Here is a 24,106-nt window from a genome sequence, read left to right as displayed (position 1 = left end):
GGAAACTGATTTTTTTTTAACCTGTGTGTCCCCTTAGGGATTCAAGTTATAACCTCCTCCTCAGTCTTTAAAAGTTTGGTCAAGTTAAGGCAAGATTACAGAAAGAAAAAAACGAAAGTGTTTTGCTTAACTTGCTAACTCATTGCAAGACCTTTTGGATGCTGTCTTCTCATAACAGCAGGCACAAAGGAGAAATATATAAGCAGGACTCTATTTCCCCTAAATGGAAGGGACGAATCTTAAGCAGTAGCCCAGAATTAAGGTGATTCTGGCTCCAATGAACTCCTAATCTATCCTAGAAACCAAGGGGGATGTGCACTCTTTTTGGTAGCCTAGGTGTACCCGGGTTGTCCCAGTTGCTGGCATCTTAATTGTTTGATTCCATGTACCTAACTCCCTGTGTATAGGGTGGTGTTCTCAGAACTAGGTTTGGAAATAAAAGATAGAGCTTCCAAGGAAATTTAATTAAGACAATCTAGCTACATATTCAGGGCTAGATAATACTGAACTGTCTCAATTAATCCTTTACTGAGCTGTGAAATCAATGTGTGCCCTGAGAGGAATAGTTACTCCCTACCTGGTTTGTATTGGCTGTGCAGAGGTGCTGGTATCAATTGGTAAAGGTTTCTCATTCCCTTCCTTTTCTCAGTGGCACATTGTGCGTCTTCTCGACAAATCATCTCGCACTGGAAGAACTGTACAAGACATGACTGTCCTGTATGTTTGCCACTCAAAAATGCTGGGGACAAAAGAAACCAACAATGTAAGTCTGTTAGGAAGCTCTGCATGTTGGATAAACCATAAAATGCATGTTGGGAGTTGCTTATACTCTGCTGGTGGTCTTCTTTGACTTGGGAATACAGAGTGCAATTGTCATCTTGCTTTGGAGTGGCAGAATATTTTTCTGCAACTGATAGTTAGTTTTTGTGGAAGCTTTCTAACTTTTCTAGCAGGAGAGTAGTAAGGGTGGACAAGAACTATAGTGCTCTCAACCAGTTGATTTTCTTTTCTCCGCCACCTTTTGGAGCTGATGATCTGGAGGCGCACAGAGAGGGTTGTGCCATTTCAGCATTGAGCTTTGATGTTCTATCTTCCCCTGTTTTTCTTTTTCCTCTTCCCCTTTCTGACTCCTTGGTCTTCCTGCCAAAATTTGCAAGACCTCGTTCTTTTTGTTAACTGTATCCTCATAGTTCTTAATGTTATTTTGGGCTCTTTGCATGACATGAACTGGGATATTTCTTGTTCTAAGAAAATAACAAAGCATGGCTGTTGGAGAGCTGAACCCTTCTGCCTTTAAACCCTGTGACGTGAGCCTCTGTTCTCAGTTTTGAGCAAACAATGTCCTAAATACTTAAGGATTTCTTTTCAGCAGCTCAGAAGGAAAACAATGTTATTGAAATGACTGCTTGGGCCAAAATTTATTCTCCGTTTTCACAATGGCTTTTCCAGACCTGGCATCTTATTTGCATAGTCCTAGAAGGAGACATTTTGGTTCTGAACAACCGGTAGTCTCCTCCTTCTTTTTGTAGACTTCGTTGACTACCTCCCACTGCCCTTAATAATTTTGGTGCATCTCTTCCAGCTCTACTGGGTGGAGCTGCAGTAGGACTTGCAAACACCGGCTCCGTGGGTGTGGGGCAGCAGACTACGCCCAGCATAAGCACTACCAGTCAGATAGACCCCAGCTCCATCGAGAGAGCCTATGCAGCCCTTGGACTGACCTATCAAGGGAACCAGATGCAGACACAGTCTCAGGCTCAAGTGAAGAATCAGCAGCAAGGACAGTCACCCCAGAGTCTGCGCCCAATGAATCCTATGAGTAAGTTAATCGATTGTCAGTGTTAAAATACAAACTACAGGCAATTCTCCTGCACTATATCTGATGGAAATTTTCTTACCTACTACCTAGTTACAGATATTTAACGTGCAAATGGTGTGAATTTGCAGTATTTTGGACATGGAATATCAATCTGTTCAGTGGAACAGGGGACTTTAGGGGGCCCAAATGTCTTCTCTGGGAAAACAGACATTCTGGGAAAAGCATGTTTTTTTGGAAAAAATATTTTTGGGGAAAGGAACTAATTTTTCTAAAGCATGTTATTTAATGTTGTCTTGTAGCTTTATAATGATACTGTTATGTCAGTGTCAGGAATTTTTTGAGTTTTTAATTGGAAATGCATACATTAGAGTGCCTTCATTCAAAGATGCTTCCTTGTCACTTGAACAGTAGCATTTCATGTTTGTTTCTCAGATCTGCAATGTTAGTTTTAAAAAAATGAAAAGGGGTGCGTTCCTCTCTCTCTGAATTCTGTCATATAGGCTCATGTAACTGTAAACTGTCTGTGTGGCTTATTGTAAAATTACACAAGATTGTGTAGGAATTTAAATTTGAAGCGTGTTTAATTGTGCCTTGGCTATCATTGGTGTCAAAGTAACCTTTAACCATCAAATCTAAGATTAATAACTTGAGATGACATCTCGGGAACTTTTCTCACTCTCAGTTCTTAGCTTGAGTTGCTCTAATTGAAAAGTGGATAGATGGACTGGTAGGCATTTATCACGATCTTGTGTGGAGTTACAATCTGGCCCATATGCCTCATGACAAGCTCATGCACATTGTGAGTGTCATGTATGCACAGGAGTGCCAGTGGGGGAGAACTGAGAGGTTGCCAAGAAAAGTAGCAGCTGGTTACAGATTGCAGTTTGTGCTGTCTCTGCGCCAGAGGACGTTGTACTCATGAGTTACTCATGAAGACTGTTGCATAGTGTAGGCTCATTAATGAGATGATTGATCCTCACAGGTTTCTTGCAGCTTGTATACTTCTAAAACTTTGCCTTCCAGAATGTAAAGTGTTTTGAGTTGAGTCCTGACAGCTTAGTCTTAGAACAACTAGATAAAAATCACAATTTTCAATTCTTCATTAGTGTTTTACAAGTAGATGAATTTCTAGAAGCTTCAGGAAGTTGTAGTGAGGGGCTTGAGAAATTGAAAGTAGTGTGTAATCCCTTTTTTTTTTTTTTTTTTCTTTTTCCAAGTGAAGTGTTTTCTGATTTGTTTTTTTCTCCTTATAGACATAGGTGCCTATTCCTTTTTACTGGGTACTCCTTTTAGCACTAATAAAAAGAAAAACCAAATAGATGGGTTAAAAAGTTCTTGGAGATTGAAGAAGTGAAACTTGCCATAGAAAGGATAAGCTCGGAGAGTGTAAACTTTTCACTTGTTTCATTGTTAGGCATGAGGAATTAAAATGGCTGAGGTAGGAATCATGCAATCATAGAATGGTTTGAGTTGGAAGGGACCTTTAAGATCATCTAGTTCACAGTGGTTGCACTGTGATGTAGGCAGGGATGTCTCCCTCTAGACCAGGTTGCTCAAAGCCCTATCCAGCCTGGCCTTGAATGCCTCCAGGGAGGAGGCATCCACAGCCTCTGTGGGCATCAGCTTATGGACTGTGTGACAGCAGGACATGTTTTGGACAAAGATCAGGATTTGGTAAGGGCTCTGATCTGAAGAGATGCAGACCTAAGTAGATTGAACAAATTGTTTCTGGCAGTTGAAAGAGAGAGGTAAAGCAAAGGTTTGTAGTTGTCTTCTACACCACCTTGCTCTCAGGTGGCAAAGTGGGTCTGGGAAGGATTTTTAAAAAAAAAAAAAAAAAAAAGAATGGGGGGAGGAACTAGAGGCAGCTATATGAAAAGGCTGTTAAACTGTTGGTTGTGCTCTTAAAGGTATGTGTAAGAAATGCTCCTTAAGTACAGATTCCATACGATTCAGTTGTCCTGAACATGTATAAAGAACTAGTAATGGCTTCCATACTACTCAGCTTCACCAAATGATCTATTCAGAAGTTCCAGTCAGAAATACACTGCATTTCTCTTGAATCTTAACTCCAGTGTGTGGGCACTTTTTTATGCTGATTAGGTTTGCTGTGATTCAGAAAAGATGGTGGTAGATAAATTACTAGAGCCTTTTCCTATAAAGGATTGCCAGTTTTCCTTTTTTTTTTTTTTTTTAATACCTACACTGGATTAGTTGTAGGCTCCTTAACTATGGAACAGGTGAGAGTGAACCTTGTCAGGTACAGATTGTAGCTGAATCTTTTGTTTTGAATCCTCTAAGTCTATATGTCCTTTAAGCCTCTGAATCACAAAAGAAGCTTCTAAGGAAGCAACAGAATTTGTAATGCCGAACCTTCTGCAGGAGAATATTCTGGTAGATACTATCGGCAGAAAATGGAAACTGCTTGTTTGCTGAAAAGTTCAGGAAGATGAGCAGAAGAATAATGTTGCTGATGTTTCACTTGGAGGACACCAATGCTGTGCCTCAGACTTCAATTTGGTAAAAGGAAGAGGGTAAATGGTAAAGAGTAATTAAACTCCTTTCACACAATCCAAGTACTTTAAAGTCTAGACCTCTGTTGTTGCTGAACAATTGCTAATCATGCACAATAGCTACGCAGTTCATTTCATACTACTTATTTTTTCTAGGTGCAAATCCAATGGGGGTAAATGGAGGAGTAGGAGTTCAAACCCCCAGTCTGCTGCCTGACTCAATGTTACATTCAACCATGAATTCCCAAAAGTAAGTTGACTAACTCTTTGCAACCCAGTGATTTGATTCAGCTACAGCTGCTGATGATTGCTCATAACAGATGAGATGAACATGAAAAAGGTCTATGTTAAGATCTTGCGTGCATATACTTGAGAGGGTCAGAGCTGATTGTAGCTGCTAAGGACAGTTGGAAAAGAAGCCTCGTAGTTGCTATATCTTTGTTTTTATCCTTTCAAGTGATCTGTGTGTCCATTTTAACTTTTGCACTAAGTGCTTGCAGACTGATTTTGTTAAGCCACAGAGGCTACAGACATTATCTGGATTAGCAACTGGGCAGATCTGAAGCACCCACCGGTGCATTTACTAATGGAGATGGCATACCACAAGTCTACTGTCAGTTTGCAAAGGGGCTAAGGGGCAACTTATTCACTGAGGTGTAAAAATGATCCTTGTGCTTAATAGTCTCATGGCACTTTTTGGATAAACAGTGGGATAAATTCCACTGATTGTTGTCTCTCCCTCTGGATTTTGTAGCTTTTGTTCCCGTTTTCAAAATCCTTGGATAGCACAGCTTGTACTCTTTTACGGCCCTCTTTAATCCTGGGAGGGGTGCGTTGTTTTGGTGTCTGTGCTGCTGTTTCTGCACAGTTTGTCCATTGATTAGGGAATGGCTGAACTAGCACTTTGTACTAACATCATTCTAAAAGAAGCTCTGACTGTAAGATGACTAAGCTTGGGCTGGACTTCCATCCTCAAATTCTTACTCTATTTTTGAAGCTCCATGATGAGTGAAAGCGCCAATGTTGCTAGTCTGGGGGCTATGCCAACCGCTCAGCCATCCAATACAGGAATTCGAAAGCAGTGGCATGAAGATATTACTCAGGATCTCCGAAATCATCTTGTTCATAAACTGTGAGTAGCTAATAACAAACAAGGGGCTGGGATGCGGAGCTTGTAAGGGTCAGTGAGAAGGCAAGGCAAGAAGCGTGATGGAGATGTTCTTGCTTTTCTTCTCCTTCATGAAGATGGACGTGCTGCTTTGGGGTTATTGTCTTGGAAATGTTCCATTTCATACTCAGCCCATCAGCACACCTGGAGAATTGCTTGAGGACAGCAGCAGTGCCTCAATCCCTCAAAAATTTGCTTACTGCTTTGTGTTCCCATCAGTTGGGGTTGGTGCTGAGGTTGGTTGAGGTCCAGGTTTGGACACATCCTAATAGCTGGCATGCTTTTTCTTCAGAGTCCAAGCCATATTTCCTACACCTGACCCTGCAGCATTGAAGGATCGGCGTATGGAGAATCTGGTGGCATATGCTCGGAAAGTGGAAGGCGATATGTATGAATCAGCAAATAGCAGGGTGAGATGCTGTCCTCTGTCATCTGGTTGCATCTCTCTAATCCCACCTGGTAGTGGTTGGAGAGGAAGAGGGGTGGAAAGCAGAGTGTCCCAGGGCTGCTGGCTTGAGTCTAGGAACCAGCCAGCTTGCAGGTGTGCTGGGAATTGGGGTGGTGCCTGTTGTGCAGTGCTGTGCCTGAAACGTTCTGGATGAAAAGAAAAGTTTTGTCTCGTGCCCTGATGGTTGTCAGAAATTCTCTGAGCAATGCCTGTGTTTGCCCATCAACTTCCCTGGCAGCCCTGCAGAGGGGAAGCTTGCTCCCTTCTAAGCTGGAATGTGCATGTGGAAGGATGTCTTCCAAGCTTTGCTGAGTGTGACCTGTTGCCTTATTTTGTCTCCTTCCCTTTCCTGGATCGTATTCCTCTCCCAACAGGCGGAGTACTATCACTTGCTAGCTGAGAAGATCTATAAGATTCAGAAGGAGCTGGAGGAAAAGCGAAGAACCAGGCTGCAGAAGCAAAATATGATACCAAGTGCTCCGGGCATGCCACAGGCTCCCGTGAATCAAGGGCCTAACATGGGACAGCCTCAGCCAGGGATGTCTGCAAGTAAGAACAGATGGGTTAGTTATTGCTTGGTATGGGTCAAGTATATAGTGTTTTTCTGCTGTGCTGGTGAGCATTTTGGCAGTATTGTTTCACTGGTACCTGGTTTACCCAGAGTTAAACTGAACTTATTCAGTTCAATAAGTTATTCCTTATTCAGCTTAGGAATACTTGCAAAATCTTTGCCCTGCTTATTTGTTAATTAATGACCATAGATTATCTAAAATTATTTGGTCTTGTGGGCATATTGAAGTATCCTAACCCTTTATGCTAGGTTAGAGGCAATGGAGGACATTGTAGAACTTCAGTCTCATTAGTCTCACCTCTAGAATTGATTGGTAGTAACTGAAGTTATCTTTAACAAACATATTTTAGTAGTATTTAACTGTCTGGTGTTTAAAATGATTATTATAACTGCTGAGCAGGAGATCTGATAATTGAAGTGTTTCCCCAGTTTATATTATTAACGCCTTTGAAAGTTTAGATAGTGCTTGCCCTATGCCATGTTTGTTTGTCCTATTTGGTGTTCTGTTTTGGCTTGGGTTTTTGAACAGATAGCTCTTACAGTGTGCAGTAATAACCAGATTTCAGTATTTTTCCCCATGTAGCTGTCTTGTGTTTCACAGTAGTTCTGTTGCTTGACACTCCTAATGCTAAACAAATTATTATTATTATTATTATTATTATTATTATTATTATTATATTCCCTTATAACCATGCATTTGCATATTAGAGTAAAAATGACTTTGGAAAGGAGCTAATGATCAAAATTGTAATGCTACTGAAGATTTTTATCTGTTCACAGCATTAGGAAGTTATGAGACACAGTAGACTTTGCCAGGTAACAGGTGAAAACAAGTAACACTTATTCTTGCGCTTGATATTTCTCCTCCATTCGTTCATTCCTGCATGTTTCTAGATACTTCACAGTTAAGAACTGAGTTCTGAAGACATCTAATTGGAATAGATGTATAGCTGTCAATGACACTATAATAAATTGTCCTAAGAACATGGAGTCAAAATCAGAATTAGACAGTTGAGGAGGCAAGAATCTTGGATTATTTTTCTTATGCTGCACGATGATCCAGTAGTTCTAGTGTTATGCTACAAGAAGCTTAATGTGAGGGGTTTTTCTCCTTTTTGAATATGAATGTGTCTTGGTAATTCCAGTCTGGATCTTTTCATACTTGAATTTCGAACTGGATTTACCAAGATATCTTACCAAAAAAACAAGAAAGGCCTTGAAGATTGGTACTATGAATTTATTTGCTGTAACTTCCTCTAGATGATAGACTTTCAGGAGTAGGTGTGATATTTTGGTTGTTTATCCCATATGCTAGAATTACCAAGCTTCAGAGGTTTGATAAAGTACTTCAAACCATCCCATTTTTATAGTATTTTCAATCAGGAAGTGCAGTAACAGTGTAGAGTGGTTTGTAGAAATTCTTATGGTCTGGAATGTTCACAAGCTGCTGAGTTTGTCATTGTACCTCAATAATATATTTCATATTTGTCCATGTTTCTAAAATCTGGCTGTAAGTCAGAATGTTTTTAGTCAATTGGATATCAATTTGGTTTTGCTTCATACTTGAGGAACTCTGAAATATGTTTAGAATTACTGGACAATGTCCATACATATTTTTTTTTACTTTTTTTTTACAGGAGGATTTTCATTTTCACTAGAATGTTTTCTCAATTAAAAACCTGGTGGTTTCTAAATGCCATAATCTCATTCTGATGTCTTTTTTTACAGATGGTCCTATAACTGACCCAACACTGATACGTGCTAATGTGCCAAACCAGATGATGAATCGCATGCAGGCACAGCCAGGTAAATGTTACAAGAAAATTTGTTACTGTGATGGTGAGAGAATCTTGGAATTAGGCAGCCTTTGTTTCACCTGCTATTTTCCCATTTGATCTGTGCAGCACGCTGTAGGTGGCCTGCTCTGCAGGGGGGTTGGACTTGATGATCTCTTGAGGTTCCTTCCAACCCCTACAATTCTGTGTTCTGTGTGACCAAGAAAATAGATCTGTACTTTATATGTGTGTGTATAGATACATTTGTGTGTGTTTCTGTGTACAATGTTGTTTCATTTTCTTGGAAAGGTGAGCTGCTTGTTAGCTACTTGCTTTGTTAAATGAGGAACTTTTTTTTTTTTTTTTTTTTTAAGTTTCTGTGTGAACATGAGATGGTTGACCCAATAAGCTTAGGGTGAGGGCACGTCCAAAGCAGAAGGATGATGCTGAAAATTGCTGCTCTGAGGTAGAACCTCGGTTGCATTTTCAAGGAGTATTGCAGCCAATATAAAAAGCACTTCATTTAGAAGATTCACAGTCAGAATTTCCAAGAAACAAACTTCTAGTAATTAAGATAATGCAAACTATCACAAATTGTATGTGGGAACAAGTCTTTCAGGGGAAAAAAGCCAGTATGTAGCCTGGATGCTTAGTACTTTAAATTGTTCTATTAACTGACTGATAGATATTTCCATTATGTGCTTTCCATTGCATGCTTGAAAATTTTTTCATCTTAAAAAAAAAAAAAAAAAAGAAACTAACAGCATTCTCCAAATGTTGAGTGGTGCCCAAAGGATAATTCGGGCCTCTGTTCATAAGTGGGGTTTTTTTTGCTGATTGTTTATTTTTGGCACAAATGCACAGGAATGAATCAGTTTGGCCACATGAATATGCAGCTGTCATCGATGGGACCCCGGCAAACCCCTCCTCTTCAGCACCCTGGACAGCTAAGCCAGGCCGGGGCCATGAACCAGGTCAGTGCGCTTCCCTTCATCCTGGCTATTCAGCTCATGGGTTTGCTGCTGTTGTGCTTTCCTTAAAATAAGTAAACAAAAACAAATAAGATTTTAAACATTATTCCTGTGTTCTGTAGGCACTTTGGCTCCTTATTTTGCAGTGCAGCAGAAGATGTGTCTGGTCTGTGGTCAGCCTTGGTGATTTAATAGAAAAGACATATAATTTCCCTCACTGAAAACTAAGTTTAAGTGGAGTTTTGGGCTGTTGCTCTCCTGAAACAAGGAACAAATTGAAGTCACAGACTGAAATCAGTATCCCTTTGCTTGGTTGGCAGATACCATAATTTCTATCTTTTGAAAGTTACAGTACACTTTTGATATTGTATCCTACAAATAAGTATTGAGCAGCCATTTTTGCGGTGAGATAAATGTTTTTGTAAAATACTACAAAAGTATATGAAATTAGTTCTTTCTTTTCCAACAGATGGGATTTCCTTCACGTATGCAACAACCAGGAGTTGGCCAACCTTCTGGTCAAAATCAATTTCTGCAGCAGAACCCATTCCCTGCTTCTTCCCCAGGAATGAATGCAGCAAGCATGCCTATGACACAAACTAGCAGTCAGACACCAGTTTCTCAAGTAAGTTTCTGATTTCTGTAAGTGGTGTTAGCAGACTCTGTCATTTTCTGTTTTCATTGTTCAAGTTCGTAATAATGGAGAATAGTTTGTTTTCTCGAGATGTTATTGGATCTATAATCAACTGAATTCATTTATTGAGACTCAGCATTTTCCTGGCTATAGTGCTGGTAGTGGCAAGAGTGAAATATTGGCTTGTTCTCAGGCTTAAGTTTAAGTGGCAGAGAATTATTTAAGTTTGTTTCTGTCAAGGAAAGAGCTTGCTGGTCAGTATATAGTAGTTAAGAGCAGCAAAGCAGTAGAGCCTGAGAAATTAAAAGAAGCTGGAAGAATAAGTCATAAAAAGGCATGTCCAACCACAACCATCAAATGTATTTTGCTGCCGTTTGGGGAATAGGAGGGTTGTCTCTACTAAAGCTTGGAACTTCCAGTCTAGCAGTTTCTTTTCTGTCCTTTCCCTCTCCCTTTTCAGTGAGAACCTTTCAGGCCAGGAAGAAGTAGGGAACGTCAGTTTGCTTCTCGTTGATGCTTCTTCCTAGTTTGCAGGCAAGATTACTGTGAAGTGACAGCTTTTTTTCTTAACCAGTACATCTTTTTGTAATCTATAGTGCAGTTACAGCTATATGTATTTCTGATGATAAATCTAGTTTCTAGTCTTGGGGGTGGGGGCGTGGGCACGCTATATTTGAATCCATTCTTTCCACTGTGATGTATCACCCCATATTCAGGATGTATATATCTGCGTTTTTAGAAAGAAATTTTTGCAAACTGCAAGTGTAGGCGTGCTGTTCTTTGAATGTATCAATGAGTATTATTTACTCTGAAACTTCTATTTTAGAGCTGAGTACACTACAAAACAGTTGTATGTTCAAGTGATACAAAATAAAAAGCCCGTTTCTCCTTTTGAAGTAGATGTATATTTTTAAGTTTGTCACTTTCTGAGAAAGTATGCCAGTAACTGTGGGAAAGCAGCCATTTTAACTGTACTTAGACTCCTTTTCTATTTGGAGTCATTGCAGATGTGTACTTGTTTTCCCACAGGCACAAATGAACAGCTCTTCCTGTCCTGTGAATTCTCCTGCCATGGCTCCAGGTTCTCAAGGGAGTCATATTCACTGCCCACCTCTTCCACAGCCTCCCATGCACCGAAATTCTCCTTCACCAGTACCCAGTCGAACCCCAACGCCTCACCATACACCTCCAGGCTTGGGATCGCAGCAACAGCAGGCAGCAGCAGCTGCCACCACTGTCCCCACCCCTACTCCTCAGGCAATGCCACCCGGACCGCAGTCACAAACTATGCATCCCCCTCAGAGGCAGACTCCAACACCTCCACAGGCACAGCTGCCTCCACAAGTCCAGCCTCCAGTTCCTGTTACGCCCTCTGCAGAGCAGCAGCAGCAACCCTTGTCACAGCAGAGTACAACGGCATCGGTTCCCACACCAACAGCGCCGCTGCAGCCTCAGCACCCCACAACACCTGTAAGTAAATATTTTAATTGTAGAAATGGGCAAATTTAAGGTTTAGGATCTGGTCTTTCCACAGAGGAAGTAATTTTTTCATGCATGTTGAGAAATTCATAGTGAAGCGTACACACAAGGCCTTTAGTTATGTCTGCATATGCATAGTGATGGCATACAGTAGGGAAACAATATGAAATTATATAATAGGCCTTCCAGTGCATGTCTGTTGTGTTTTCTTCTATAACTGGACTTGTGTTAGCAGTATGCACTTCAGTTAAGCAAGTGGAAGTACTAAAGTGCGTTTAAACTTGATGGAAATAAGGTTATAGATAAAAGGTAGATCAGAGCAAAGACTAATAGGTTAATTAGAAGCCTGTTTGTAATGTTTATTTTGTTTTTTTTTACCCCTCAGCTGTCACAACCAGCTGTAAGCATTGATGGGCAGGTATCCAACCCCCCATCCACCAGCAGCACAGAAGTGAACTCTCAGCAGACTGCAGCAGAGCAGCAGCAGCCACCTTTGCAGGAAGTGAAAATGGAGATAAAAACAGATGAAGGGGAACCAGAACAAACAGAGCTGCAGATGGAGGAGAAATCTGAGGTGAGCTTGTTGGTTTGTTGTTGGGAAGAATATCTACTATTGTTGGCTCCTTGGTCTCTGTGCAAGCTAGTCCTTCTAGACTTCAGTGAGGGAGTTGGATGCTACCTGCTGCTGTGGTTTTGTCACCTCCCTTAAGTCTTTCTAAAGAAGGGTCTCTGTTTTGTGGTGAAATTATGTTAGAAACCAGTGACCACGAGAAGGACTGTGATAATGTGGTTGGAAGTGTGAAGATTTTTTAGTAAATGCTAATGTAAGAAGGTGCTCAAGACTCTCCTTTCAATGTTATTGGCACTCTTTCTTGTTAGAGTAGTGGCTGTGTATGTGACAGGCTGTTGCAGTGGGTTGTGACAATTTGTTGTGAGGATGGCTGGAAGTGTGACTTCTGGCAGCTGAAGTGCAGGAGAGTCAGAACTGCCTGAGCAGCAAGATCCATACCTCTTTGCTTACTGCAGCTCAGAACTGATTAGCAGCCCATCACTGCCACACTTGTGGTGTGTAGATATGTTCTGGTACATCAGATCAAGTTTTAGGCAAGATACGATTGCAATGTAGACTGCCTTAATCCTAGAAAAGAGCAGTGGGCAAGTGGTGTGTAGGTTTATAGGACAGAAACTTGGTAGGGTGACTCTACAGGCAGCTGTGACAGGGTCTAATCTACTTTCCAGGTTAAAGTAGAACCAGCAGTGGAAGAATGTAAACCAGACCCAATGGAACAAGAAGAGAAGAAAACAGAAGTGAAGACTGAAATGCCAGAGGGGGAGGAAAGACCTACAACTCCAGCTACTCAGTCTTCTCCAGCAGCAGGACAGTCTAAGAAAAAAAGTAAGTAGAAACACTGGCTGAATTTCATTTATCTCCCTTAGAGCTGTTGAGAGGAGCTTTCTTCATTGGTACTCAGTAGGCTTACATGAATTGTTTTTGTGACTCTTGGGCAACAAATATTTAATATACGTAATTGTCTTTTGTCAAGTTCTTTACAGCTCTAGTATTACGTTAAGTGTTAGAGAAACTGTCAGTACAATAGAGTTTGGAGTGACTGTGGCAGATTTTCTAGACAAGCTTATTCCTGTGACCTCAGGAAGGAATGTAAATTGGCTTTTAAATTTGATGGTGTCATTCTGTGATTAAATCCTTTTTAAATATTTTCACCATTTCCTTGTGTTCAGATGATTGTTTTAATATCCTCCTCAGAACGCAGTGTTACAAGGATAAACAAGCCCTGCCAAGTATCTTATGCTTGTTGCCTGTAGTCTTTTCACACACCACATCTTTCCAGCATGTTTCTTCCTCTTACAGCTGTTTCTATCTTTCTAATGTTGATTGTTTTTCAAAAGTTTTCAAGCCAGAAGAGTTGCGGCAGGCACTTATGCCAACACTGGAGGCACTTTACCGTCAGGACCCAGAGTCTCTTCCATTTCGACAGCCTGTGGATCCCCAGCTACTAGGAATTCCTGTGAGTGTCTTAGCAAGATACTTTCCTGACTTTAACTCAGAGCTATTCTCAGAACATCTACTTCAGACCAACTAAGTCTGTCTTGCTTCCTTTTCTGTATTGATGCATTTGAATAGCTTTGACTTAGACAGTGGAACATATGATGTTTGAGTCAAGAAAATGTGTTTTTTCAAAGGTTTGTTCAATTCTGTTTACCTTATGATGAATAAGCACACATACCACTCATTGAGGTGACTGCTAGCAGATCCCGATGTTTTGAGGGCCTTTTGTGGTTCTTTATTCATATGAAGATACTTCTATTGATGAGAAACACCTATGAAATGCAACGTATGTAAATATGTAGAAAACTGATTATCTAAAAACTTAAGCAGATCAAAACCACTTCAGAAATAAATAATACTCACTGATTAAGCTTACATTAGCAAAGAGGAGGCTACTGAACTCCTTGTTTGTGTTGAGTTTTGCACTTGCTTTAGAGCTGTGTTTGGCAGACATTACTATCCTTCAAGCGTTTGTGTTTTAAAACTTCTTGATTGACCACACCACTGCATTTTTTGTACACCTATACGTGTACATAGTCCTGTTTAAATGCTTTTTTTGTCTGAAATTTTCATTTATTGGCTTTTTGGTTTTTACTGCTTTTTTTAAATTGCAAAAATGCAAGGCCTTTTGTAGTAGAAGCAGGTATATATACATACCTGCTAAGCATATATATATAGCTGTTTCTCATGTTCTTAAACAAGCTCTCAACTGGTTGTTGTATTTGGAGGACTTTCTTAAGAGAAATGATCCTATAATTGATGAGGGAGATTGGAGAAAGACTTTTAGATGGAAGATGTATAGGAGGAAACATGGAATTTTTTATCATCTAGTACACGGATTTTGTTATTTGGCTGGTCTACTAAGAGCAGTTCTTCCTGCTAATGTTTTTATATGTGTCCTTGGATCACAGCAGCTGCAAAAGTACTGCTATTTTCTTCTTTCTGTACTATTTTGTTTTGCAGACTAAAATTAGTGTTTTACTTCATTAATAGTAGAGGACTGATAGAACTTGAGAAATACAGGAAAAATGGAAAGGAAGCATGGGAGAGATACAGAATTAGAGACTTCAGTGCACGTCACAGGGAGCTTGACAGTCAAGTCAGGGAGGAACCTGTTTTTCTTGATGTATTGCAGTAAGATGTATGTGCTGAGAATGCGTATGCTGTCATTTCACAACATAGTTCTATAGCAGTATTTTGATATGCTACCCTTTCAGGATTATTTTGACATTGTGAAGAATCCCATGGACCTTTCTACTATCAAGAGGAAGCTAGACACAGGACAATATCAAGAACCATGGCAATATGTAGATGACATCTGGCTCATGTTCAATAATGCCTGGCTCTACAACCGCAAAACATCCCGGGTATATAAGTACTGCTCAAAACTGGCCGAGGTGTTTGAGCAAGAAATTGATCCAGTTATGCAGAGCCTTGGTTACTGCTGTGGAAGAAAGGTAGGGAAATTTTTTTTTTCTAGTTTGGTTCTTGCTCCCTGCTACTTAGGGGAAATACAGCAACTGCAGTCGTTAGCAGCTACATTGTGTAAAAAATGCTGAATGCTTACCAGGGTTTAGCAATCTTGAGTAATTCTACATTTCAGAATTTATGTATCTTCTAATACTATCTGTTGCTTAAATTATATATTCATATATAAGCCCTTGCAGGGGGAGAAATTCAGCATGTGAAGAATTGCATTGATGGTCAATGAAAAAGAATTTGCAGAAGCGTTCTCAATTTCAGTGTATATCGAGGCTGCATTGTATTTCCATGGTCTTGATATGCTTCCCATTTTTGGAGAAAAGCTAACTTGAGAATAACAGCCTGCTAAGCACTTTTTTGACTCTAGTACTTCCTAGTCTCACTGCGCTGTGAGATCTGTGCACAGAATAAGGTGGTAATGGTTGGTGTCTGGGTTATGTTTGCTTCCCACGGAGAGCAAGTAAAAATATATTAGTACTAAGATGACCCATTCCTTTTTGCAGTTGGAGTTCTCGCCACAGACTTTGTGTTGCTATGGCAAACAGCTATGCACAATCCCTCGAGATGCCACTTACTACAGTTACCAGAACAGGTAAGGAAAACTTGCTTGATGCAGTTTTGTGCATGACGCAATCCATCTGTGAAAGGCATGCATGTCTACACATATACACCCTCTTCATATGTCTTCATAACTTTTATGTTGTAAGAAAAAAATTGCTGAAAGTGCCCTTGAATAGCTTCCCTTGTGTGTAAACAACTTCTTTGCAAAAATTCACTGTAGTCTTTGCTCTTCCTTTTTTGCTTGCAGAAATGTTTAATGTTCTACTAAATTTTTACACTATTGTTAACCAAATCTTTAGTTGTCTAGAACTCATACATGGGTCTGTTAACTTGGTTGCTACCATCTAGCGGTATTTTTCATGAAAAAATAGAGCAAGTATGTTTTGCTCATATATGTTACACTTGGCAAGCTTTTGTTTTTCTTAAGATACTAACTGAAGAACGAACTTTTTTGTGGCACAAATCGTCATTGAAGATTTATATATTGATATATTGAATAATTTGGTTAATTCAAGTCGTCTTCGACTTCTGAGGGCATCTCTTTGCTGACTGGAAGAGTGAGGCAGGAAGAAGCAGAAAAATACATGTTTTAAAGCTCTCGTGTCACTGTGCCTATTGCCAGAATTTACCAGTTAGAGCTGAGGGCTGATTACCTCAAAATTATGTCACCTCCATGAGTTTACTTCCTGCTCTGTTCTTTTCACCTTCCAAAACAAACAAACGAAAAATAATCGGGAAGACTTGAATGCCAAGAAGATTTGACAATTGTAACTTTTTAAGCACCTGGCTAAGTAAAAGCAATCAAAGAGCTGTAACAGTTACATCTTAACCTTCTTAGGCATAATAAAGGTTTTAGTAGCAGTGAATAGAAGCTTCTAGGAGCAACGAAGTAGAAAATAAGTTTCCAGAATCTGTAGCTACAGAATTGCATAGTAATTGTAATTCTGGATTTAAGATACAATGCACTCTAGCATAGCACTTGATAGACCAGAAGACCAATATCGCAAAATCTGACATCTTTTAATGCTTTAAAACTTTAGAATGGAGTGTTTGCACTATAAGACATGCACATGTGATTTTCAAATTGTTATACATGCACGTGCATGTACCTCCATAGACTCAAGTGCACCATCCCAGAAGTACTCTTCTGTGCATCTCAGGTGAAGACTGGAAGAGAAGGTTTTGACCTCTTGATTTAGCTTAACAGCTGTTGTAATGTTGCTTTGTGGCTTTACAGTTAACTGTTGCAACTTTTTTTCCTTTTATTTTTAGATGCCTTGTGCATTCAATTAACATACTTCAGTAGGAGAGAGGCCACAGTTTCAAAACATTTGAGGGCTGGGGTAGAATCTTGAATCAACCAAATATTTTTTCAAATGTAAATTAAATCTTTTTCTGTGATGCTTATTGTACTGGTACCTGGACTGTTCAGGGCTGTGGAAGAATTGTATCAGTGCAGAGTACTTTGTATGCAGCTAACATTAGGTATTTTGTCAATGTGCAGTTTGACAGTTTGATAACAAGTGTCTGAAAGATTCTGAGGACTGATTTTATTAAAAACTTCTGATATTTAACCTCCCCTTCCCAGTGAGAGAAAATCATGCAGCCTTTCAGAATTTGTACACTTGAGATGGAAGACTACCCTTCTTCCATTGATGCCCTGATGATCCTGCCAACAGAACTGCTATGCTGATACACAAATCAGAGTGGCAGTTCTTTCTTCCTTCTGTTCTTTCCACTTTCTCATTTTAATTCTTTGCTATACATGGCATGGATTATTAAAATGAAGAGGGTTTGGGTATGCTAAAAAGAAAAACTCATTTAATTTGCTTTAATCGTTTGCTGCTAGAGAACCCATTTGAGAGATATTATGCTAATCTGTGCTTTGCCTTGACTTTCTGCTTTGTGTTGTCTTGTCCTGCTTTTTTGTTTTTTGTCCTGCCACCCCACGTTTCTTTGTTCATGTGCATATTTTTCTCCTTCATGCTTGTCATTGTCTGCATTTGGCTTTGATTGCACAAAAAACCCACACAAAACAAATAAAAACCAACCAAATCTAATGTGGGCCCTATAAATCTGCATCCTTGAATATCCTTGTCACCGTTGATGATCTGTTCCCTGCTCCTGTCTTGTCTTTGGCTTGCTGTGATCGGTGGCTCCATTGCTTGCTTGGGCTGTGTGGTGTGGATGGAGCAGTTCACCCAAATATGGCCTTCTTGCTGACAGGTATCATTTCTGTGAGAAGTGCTTCAACGAAATCCAAGGGGAGAGCGTTTCTCTGGGAGATGACCCTTCACAACCTCAAACGTGAGTCACTTATGTTTGCTTTGCTTTTGCATTCATGAGCTGTGACATGGTCTAAAGTGCCTTCTCAAAGGGAAGGAGTTTAGTCTTAGGTAACTCTCTCATTTCTTAGACCAGAGTAGAGAAGACTTCCAAAGATATTCTTTGGAAAAGCCTGGACTTGTCCTCTAAGTTTCTTCTTTAATGTTTGGACTCATTGAACTGTAGCAAAGAGAAATTATAGCTATACCGCTAGAGGGGAAAGAGGAGAATCACTGTTTTTCTGAATAAAACATGAAAGTACTTGATTGGAGAAAAATAACCGTGCCTACAGGCAGGTAGGTAGGTGACAGGTATAGTCTGAAAAAGTTGAACCATTTTGCTTATAGACTGGGTGTACTATTCAACGTGTATTCAGCTTCAGATTGCTTTTCATCTAAATCAGAAGTAGAAAATGCTTTTTTGCCATTCAAGTATTTCAGTGTTGGAGTGTCATCTGCTTAAGAGAAATGCTGTGCAGTTGTTGAGCAGGTAATGGTAAAAGGCTGTGGATGGCTTTAGTTGTCTTTTCTATGGCAATAGCAAATTGTTGGGACAGTCTTCCATTCCACTGTACCCTCTTTTTATACCTTCTCCAGAGATTTTGAAACAGACATTTGCAAGACTAAGGAAGCACTTGAGGGAAAGATGAGCACCAAGCAATTACTCTGAAGGTTTTGAGCTGTACAGTAATGCTCTTTTTGAGGAGAGGATATTGCAGGAGCCATGGTTTATAAGTTAATAAGCTTGAGGAATTCTGCAGGTGGCAGTATTCAGAATAAACACTGACATAAAAGGACAGAAAGGTTAATGCAAGTTGGATTGGATCTTTGTCATTACTTCCCAGGGAGGAACGTATTGATCATCTCATGCTATTATGCAGCACCATCTTTCAGAGATCCAAGTGTTCTTATATGGTTGTTCTGGACTACTTCAAAGCAGACAGATGTCAAATGATACCTGGGACCTCACTGTCAAAAAGATGGAGTTTCTAGACGAGCAAATGATATAGGGGATGTAAAGCTAAAGCATAGAGTGGTGGCTATGTTGGGGCTGTGGCATTTGGAAGCTGAAAATTCTCCTTTGAAATTAACGTATGAGGAAGGCAAGGCTATAGAAGTGTCTGAAATCAAGATAACTTTTTTCAGTAATGAAAGATAACTGACATTCTCTGTCTTCAGAATATCAGGGGTACATCAAATTGTTCTTTAACTGTAAAACACTGATACAACTGGTCCAAAAATTGAATCAGCAAGTTACCGTTTACTTTGGTAAACTGATCAAGAGAGATCACAAGCTGGTATCTCATAGAGAAGAATTTTTTTTATGGATAGAGTCAAGGATGATACATAATTTGTCCATCACTTCTTAAAATAAAGTACCTTTCCTTGCAGTGCTTAGTGAGAATTTGTATTTAAAAAAAAAAATCTGCTTTTGTCCCGGTGTGTGGTATGACATGAATATGTCTTTTATTAAAACTGAGTTTTATTGCCTGTTTCTCCATAGCACGATAAACAAAGAACAGTTTTCAAAAAGGAAAAACGATACACTGGATCCTGAACTGTAAGTAATGCTGTCTCATTCTGAATGATCCTCATTTCATCACAATTCCTTTGTAAAAGACATGATACTCATTTGCTTACCAGCTTTGTTTTTCATCTTCTTCTAATTTTCATGTAACTGTTCGTTCGCCCATAGGGGCTGCTAACTAAGCAGCATATCTAGCATTCTGTCCTGAGAACCCAAATTGCAACAGCTGTCCTTACAAAAAATGTGAAATCATATATATGGCCTGAAATTAGAACATTTTGTTGTCTTATATGTAGATCCAACAAAAGGATGAATGCAGGTAGCTTTGAAACCCTGTTGCAGCAAGCACTTACGTCTCAGAACTGATTTGGGTCATTTAGCAATAGCTGCTTTTGGGGCTCTGCTGTAGTGTAAGGAAAAGATCTGTTAAATCTGGTCCTTCTGCACTGCTCTGGAAGCAGAACTGTAGGTATTTGATAAAGATGGTGGTGACTCAGCTGCTTTTCTTTGTCTTCCAGATTTTTTTTTTTAAAGCCACTTTATGCTTCTTCATTATACACCTATGCTGCAGTTCTGAAAAATGCTGTCTTCATTCTCAAATGAATGAGCAAAAAGGAAGCGTATTCTTCCCACACCATCTTTCTATGAGGGTATAAGGGTCAGCCAATTCTTCTATTTTTCAAGGGCTGTGGGAAGAAAAGAATAACTTGATTCATAACTTGTCTTTCCCTTTGTTATAGCGGAGATGCAGCCCAACACTAAAATACAAGCCTAAGTGCTCTGTGCCCAAACTATTCATTCTAAATCTGACTTACAAATAGATGTGTTCAAAAGGAGTCAGATTGTCCTGATATGTGAAACAACTTTAGCTGTTTAGAAAAACTACATTCACTAATTCACTAACTTTCATGAAGCAAACTATGTAACTTAGCTCAGAGCTGTCCCTAAATCTGCTCTAGAATTCTGAAAATATCTAGACATTGGTACTATTTCCCCCTTTCCCACTTTTCTGCAGTAGATCTGCAGAGTTCCTCAGGCTTCAGACGTAGTGGGGCAACAATAGGCAACTGTTTCTCCTGGTTCCTCGCTTCTCACACAGGGAATGAATTTTCTTCCTTATTAATAGCAACAAGCAGTTCACAGGTTTGATCCTTAGAAGGGTTTCTTCTTAAAAAATGAGCGAGGTGGATGGAGGTAAAGGAAGCAAATGGTAATAACGTATCCCTGCATAGACTTGAGCTGACAGTTATACAAAGTACAAAAGCAATTAATAGTACTACTAACCTTGATTCCTTTCTTTCTACAGATTTGTTGAATGTATAGAGTGTGGAAGAAAAATGCACCAGATCTGTGTTCTTCACAATGAGATGATCTGGCCTTCTGGGTGAGGAATTTCTCTTCCTTGACTGTAGGGTAGATTTAGTAGAGTTAGTGCATGTGTAAAAGTGTCTGATAAAACCCTATCCAACCAAAAAGTTGCACATTCACCTGAAAAACTTACAGAATATGCAAGATAACCTTGAATTCAGAAACTGTATTTTACTGTTACATGTGAAGTTGTTTTGAATGTTCCCATGTATAGAGGAGAATCTTTCAGCCTTGTTTACGTTTAAAGATACTTCTAGTTCCTGTAATAATTTCCTACCAATCTATTTTCTGTACAACTCAGAATGCTTTGTCATTTTCAAATTCTGCAACCACTAAAGAATTTAAGATGAATTCACTTTTTTTTGGCCTCAGTAATCAGCTTAAATCTGAAAAAACAATTTAGTCGTCTTTGAATCAGGCTTTTGCTTTACGTGATTTGGTACCTTCATCAGAGACAACAGTTTGAGACTTTTTGCTCTGGGAATACTTTAAGTCAATATTGTCAGATCTGCCAGAGAAGACCCTCGTTTCCTGAGCTGAAGTTTGCAGGTGGTGGTGGGGTAGCTGACAGCAACTGCTCCCCCTGATGTTTAGTGACTCTACTGCAACTAAGAAATGGGCTATTTCTGCTGGCACTATTCTCTGTGCAGTCTTTTATCTCAAATGTCAGTTAAGGTCTTTTCCAGACCTAATCTGGTGAAAGATTTTGCTTCCAGTCATAAGATGCTAAGGGATTTATGGTCTGATTTGGGGTGTTCTTCACATTCTCATATTTCTGCTTCAGCTTTGTCTGCGATGGCTGTCTGAAGAAAACAGGGCGAACCAGGAAAGAGAACAAATTCTCTGCTAAAAGTGAGTTTCTGATAATTGCACCACAATACTTCCATTTAAGAATGGGGAAGAGATGTCTTTTGTGCTTGTTTTGCATTTATTTCAGTCTTTTGAGTTTGGTGTATACACTTGGTCAGCTCTGACCAAGAGTTCTTGATGAGAATATTTGCATTCCCAGGTGCTGCCTTTGTACAGGATTTGTGTACTGTGTTAGGGTCCTGCTAGTGTAAGGTGCATGGTCTTTTTACTACATGATTAATAGCATTGAGAATTAGTTGTGTGACTACTGTCTAACTTAATTCTATGATTACATGTTTATTACTCTGTTGCTGCTCTTGAAAGCTTTGAAGACTGCATCAGTTGAGCACAAAACTTGATATTTCCTCATGATCAAGGTAGCTGGTATGAAGGTAGATAGGAGGAAATCTGTGCAGTTACTATCAGCCTGTCCTACAGACAAAATCTTTCAAAAACTTCTTTGTTTAGTTATTTACTTTTTTTTTAAATATTTGCTATACTCATTCCTTCCATCCCCCCCAGGGAAAAAAAGGAAAAAAAAAAAAGGCCAGAAAATCAGTATGTTTTAATAGAGATTCAGCCATAAATATAACTAGTGTTACACAGTTACTTTTAAAGGAGCTGCTTTGGAAAAAAGGAGAAGGTCTTTCCAACTCTGTAAATTGCCTTGAAATGTGGGGGTAGACTGATAGGTGTACAAATCTGTCAAACACCCTGTTCTCTTGATTGTTCTCAAAATAGAAAGTGAAGAACTCAAAGGTTTCAAGTCTGTGTCTTTTTTCAAAATCAAAACTTACTCATTTCACTGAGGACATTGGAATTATGCAAGGATTATTTTATGGATGTTACCTGTTAAGTTCTGTTTCTAGCAATCTGCATGAGTTGCACACTTAGCATAGCATAGTGATGGTTTTGCTGAAAGGTGTTGAACTGTAAAATGTAAGAGCTTGATTAACAGGCACGTAACCCTAACAGAAGTAGTGAATAGCAGTAAGACAAGCCCTGTTACACCATAAGTCTTAAAGTCACTCTTAACTTTAGGTTTTGTCAGTTACCTGTATGCTTGTTCTTTTGTCCAAATTTTGGTTGAGTCATAGAATTGCTCAGATTAGAAAAGACCTTAAAGACCATCAAGTCGAACTGCAAAAAAAGAGAAGAAAAAAAGAAACTTCTGAACAAACTACGTTACTTGCAGTCAGCCATGTTTGGTAGTTATTTGTCAAAATAGATTCTTTTGGTAACTGGAGAGACTAAGCTGGCTAGTGTGGCAGAATTTACTTCTATGTCTGCTCTTAGAGCTGTGTCTGAGAGCTATGTTTTGTCATCTAGCTTAAGTAATTAAAAGCTTCTTTTCAGGAGGAGCCTTAGTTGCAACTGACTTGTAAGATAGATAGGAACTGGGTTGAGATGCAGAATCTTTCTTCGTTTGAATGATGTCTAAACTACAAGCATACCTGTAGGTGAAAGACAGCTCATCTCTATCTAAGAGTAGTGTTCAACGATAGTGATTTAATTTATAGTAACATAGTGCATGCATTGATTTGCTTGTCATATAACACCTGAATAGAGAAATCACACAATCACACTTGAACAGTTCCATTTTGTTTGTAAGTATAATTGATTTTATTTTTTCTGCAGGGTTACCAGCTACAAGACTTGGTACCTTCTTAGAGAACAGAGTCAATGATTTCCTAAAGAGACAGAATCACCCAGAGGCAGGAGAGGTTACAGTTAGGGTGGTACATGCGTCTGACAAAACTGTTGAAGTAAAGCCAGGAATGAAAGCAAGGTATGTTCTGTCCATTTCCAGTTTTGGTTCCTTTTCAGGAGGAGGTGAGGGGGAAGGTGGGGAAGCTACTTGATGCTATCGTTTAGAAACTGATAAGGACGATTGAGTTTCAAAACTCACTGCTGATCAGTTGTTGATGAACAGGTGTTACAGGAACTTCCATTATTTGTCGTGTGCTCTTTTTTTGTAACAAAAAGCAGATACATTTATATTTCAGTAATCTGTAAGCATTTAAGTGTAAAAATCACACAAAAATTACACTTGGAGTAGCCCTCATTGTTGCTTACACATTCTGATATATATTTTCTAATAGGTGAATGTATTTGACGCTCTATTTTTACTTTCCACTTTGCAGATTTGTAGACAGTGGAGAGATGGCTGAGTCTTTCCCCTATCGAACAAAAGCACTTTTTGCCTTTGAGGAGATTGATGGTGTAGACTTGTGCTTCTTTGGGATGCACGTGCAGGAGTATGGCTCAGACTGTCCCCCACCCAATCAAAGGTGAGTAGCTGTCTGATAACTGATAATTTTATTTTGGTAGTGTTTCAGTTCTGTGAAACTTGCTCTAAAAGCTTTGATGTTACTGTTATTTCCATTAGTCTCTAAAAACAAAACAGTTTGGAACTATATTCCAGGAACTATTTCAGAATCACTTTTTACTGGAGATGCTGGCTGGCAGACTTTGGGATCACTTGTCAGTATTCTAAGAGAAGGGATTGGATGATTCTAGACAGAGGAGGCTAGTATATTAACAGCTG

The 24,106-nt window shown here is 39.4% G+C and overlaps 1 protein-coding gene across 1 annotated transcript in view; it reads left to right on the top strand.

Annotated features, from left to right (window-relative positions):
- LOC100543704 (EP300 lysine acetyltransferase) overlaps positions 1 to 24,106 on the top strand; it is a 58,979-nt gene that overhangs the window by 24,463 nt on the left and 10,410 nt on the right. The window contains exons 5-25 of the mRNA XM_085225830.1: positions 650 to 763; positions 1,583 to 1,819; positions 4,489 to 4,582; positions 5,330 to 5,464; positions 5,793 to 5,910; positions 6,323 to 6,497; positions 8,248 to 8,325; positions 9,159 to 9,268; positions 9,735 to 9,890; positions 10,929 to 11,369; positions 11,764 to 11,952; positions 12,618 to 12,774; positions 13,287 to 13,405; positions 14,664 to 14,903; positions 15,432 to 15,520; positions 17,716 to 17,796; positions 19,318 to 19,374; positions 20,648 to 20,725; positions 21,494 to 21,561; positions 23,197 to 23,347; positions 23,703 to 23,849. Of these exons, the coding sequence (XP_085081956.1) occupies positions 650 to 763; positions 1,583 to 1,819; positions 4,489 to 4,582; positions 5,330 to 5,464; positions 5,793 to 5,910; positions 6,323 to 6,497; positions 8,248 to 8,325; positions 9,159 to 9,268; positions 9,735 to 9,890; positions 10,929 to 11,369; positions 11,764 to 11,952; positions 12,618 to 12,774; positions 13,287 to 13,405; positions 14,664 to 14,903; positions 15,432 to 15,520; positions 17,716 to 17,796; positions 19,318 to 19,374; positions 20,648 to 20,725; positions 21,494 to 21,561; positions 23,197 to 23,347; positions 23,703 to 23,849 (3,034 nt within the window). The remainder of the gene's footprint in view (positions 1 to 649; positions 764 to 1,582; positions 1,820 to 4,488; positions 4,583 to 5,329; positions 5,465 to 5,792; positions 5,911 to 6,322; positions 6,498 to 8,247; positions 8,326 to 9,158; positions 9,269 to 9,734; positions 9,891 to 10,928; positions 11,370 to 11,763; positions 11,953 to 12,617; positions 12,775 to 13,286; positions 13,406 to 14,663; positions 14,904 to 15,431; positions 15,521 to 17,715; positions 17,797 to 19,317; positions 19,375 to 20,647; positions 20,726 to 21,493; positions 21,562 to 23,196; positions 23,348 to 23,702; positions 23,850 to 24,106) is intronic.

This window comes from Meleagris gallopavo, chromosome 1, assembly GCF_905368555.1.
Source record: "Meleagris gallopavo chromosome 1, MGAL_WU_HG_1.1, whole genome shotgun sequence".
NCBI classification, from domain to species: domain Eukaryota; kingdom Metazoa; phylum Chordata; class Aves; order Galliformes; family Phasianidae; genus Meleagris; species Meleagris gallopavo.
Note: the sequence above shows the minus strand (reverse complement) of the source record. Positions and strands in the feature narration are given on the sequence as shown.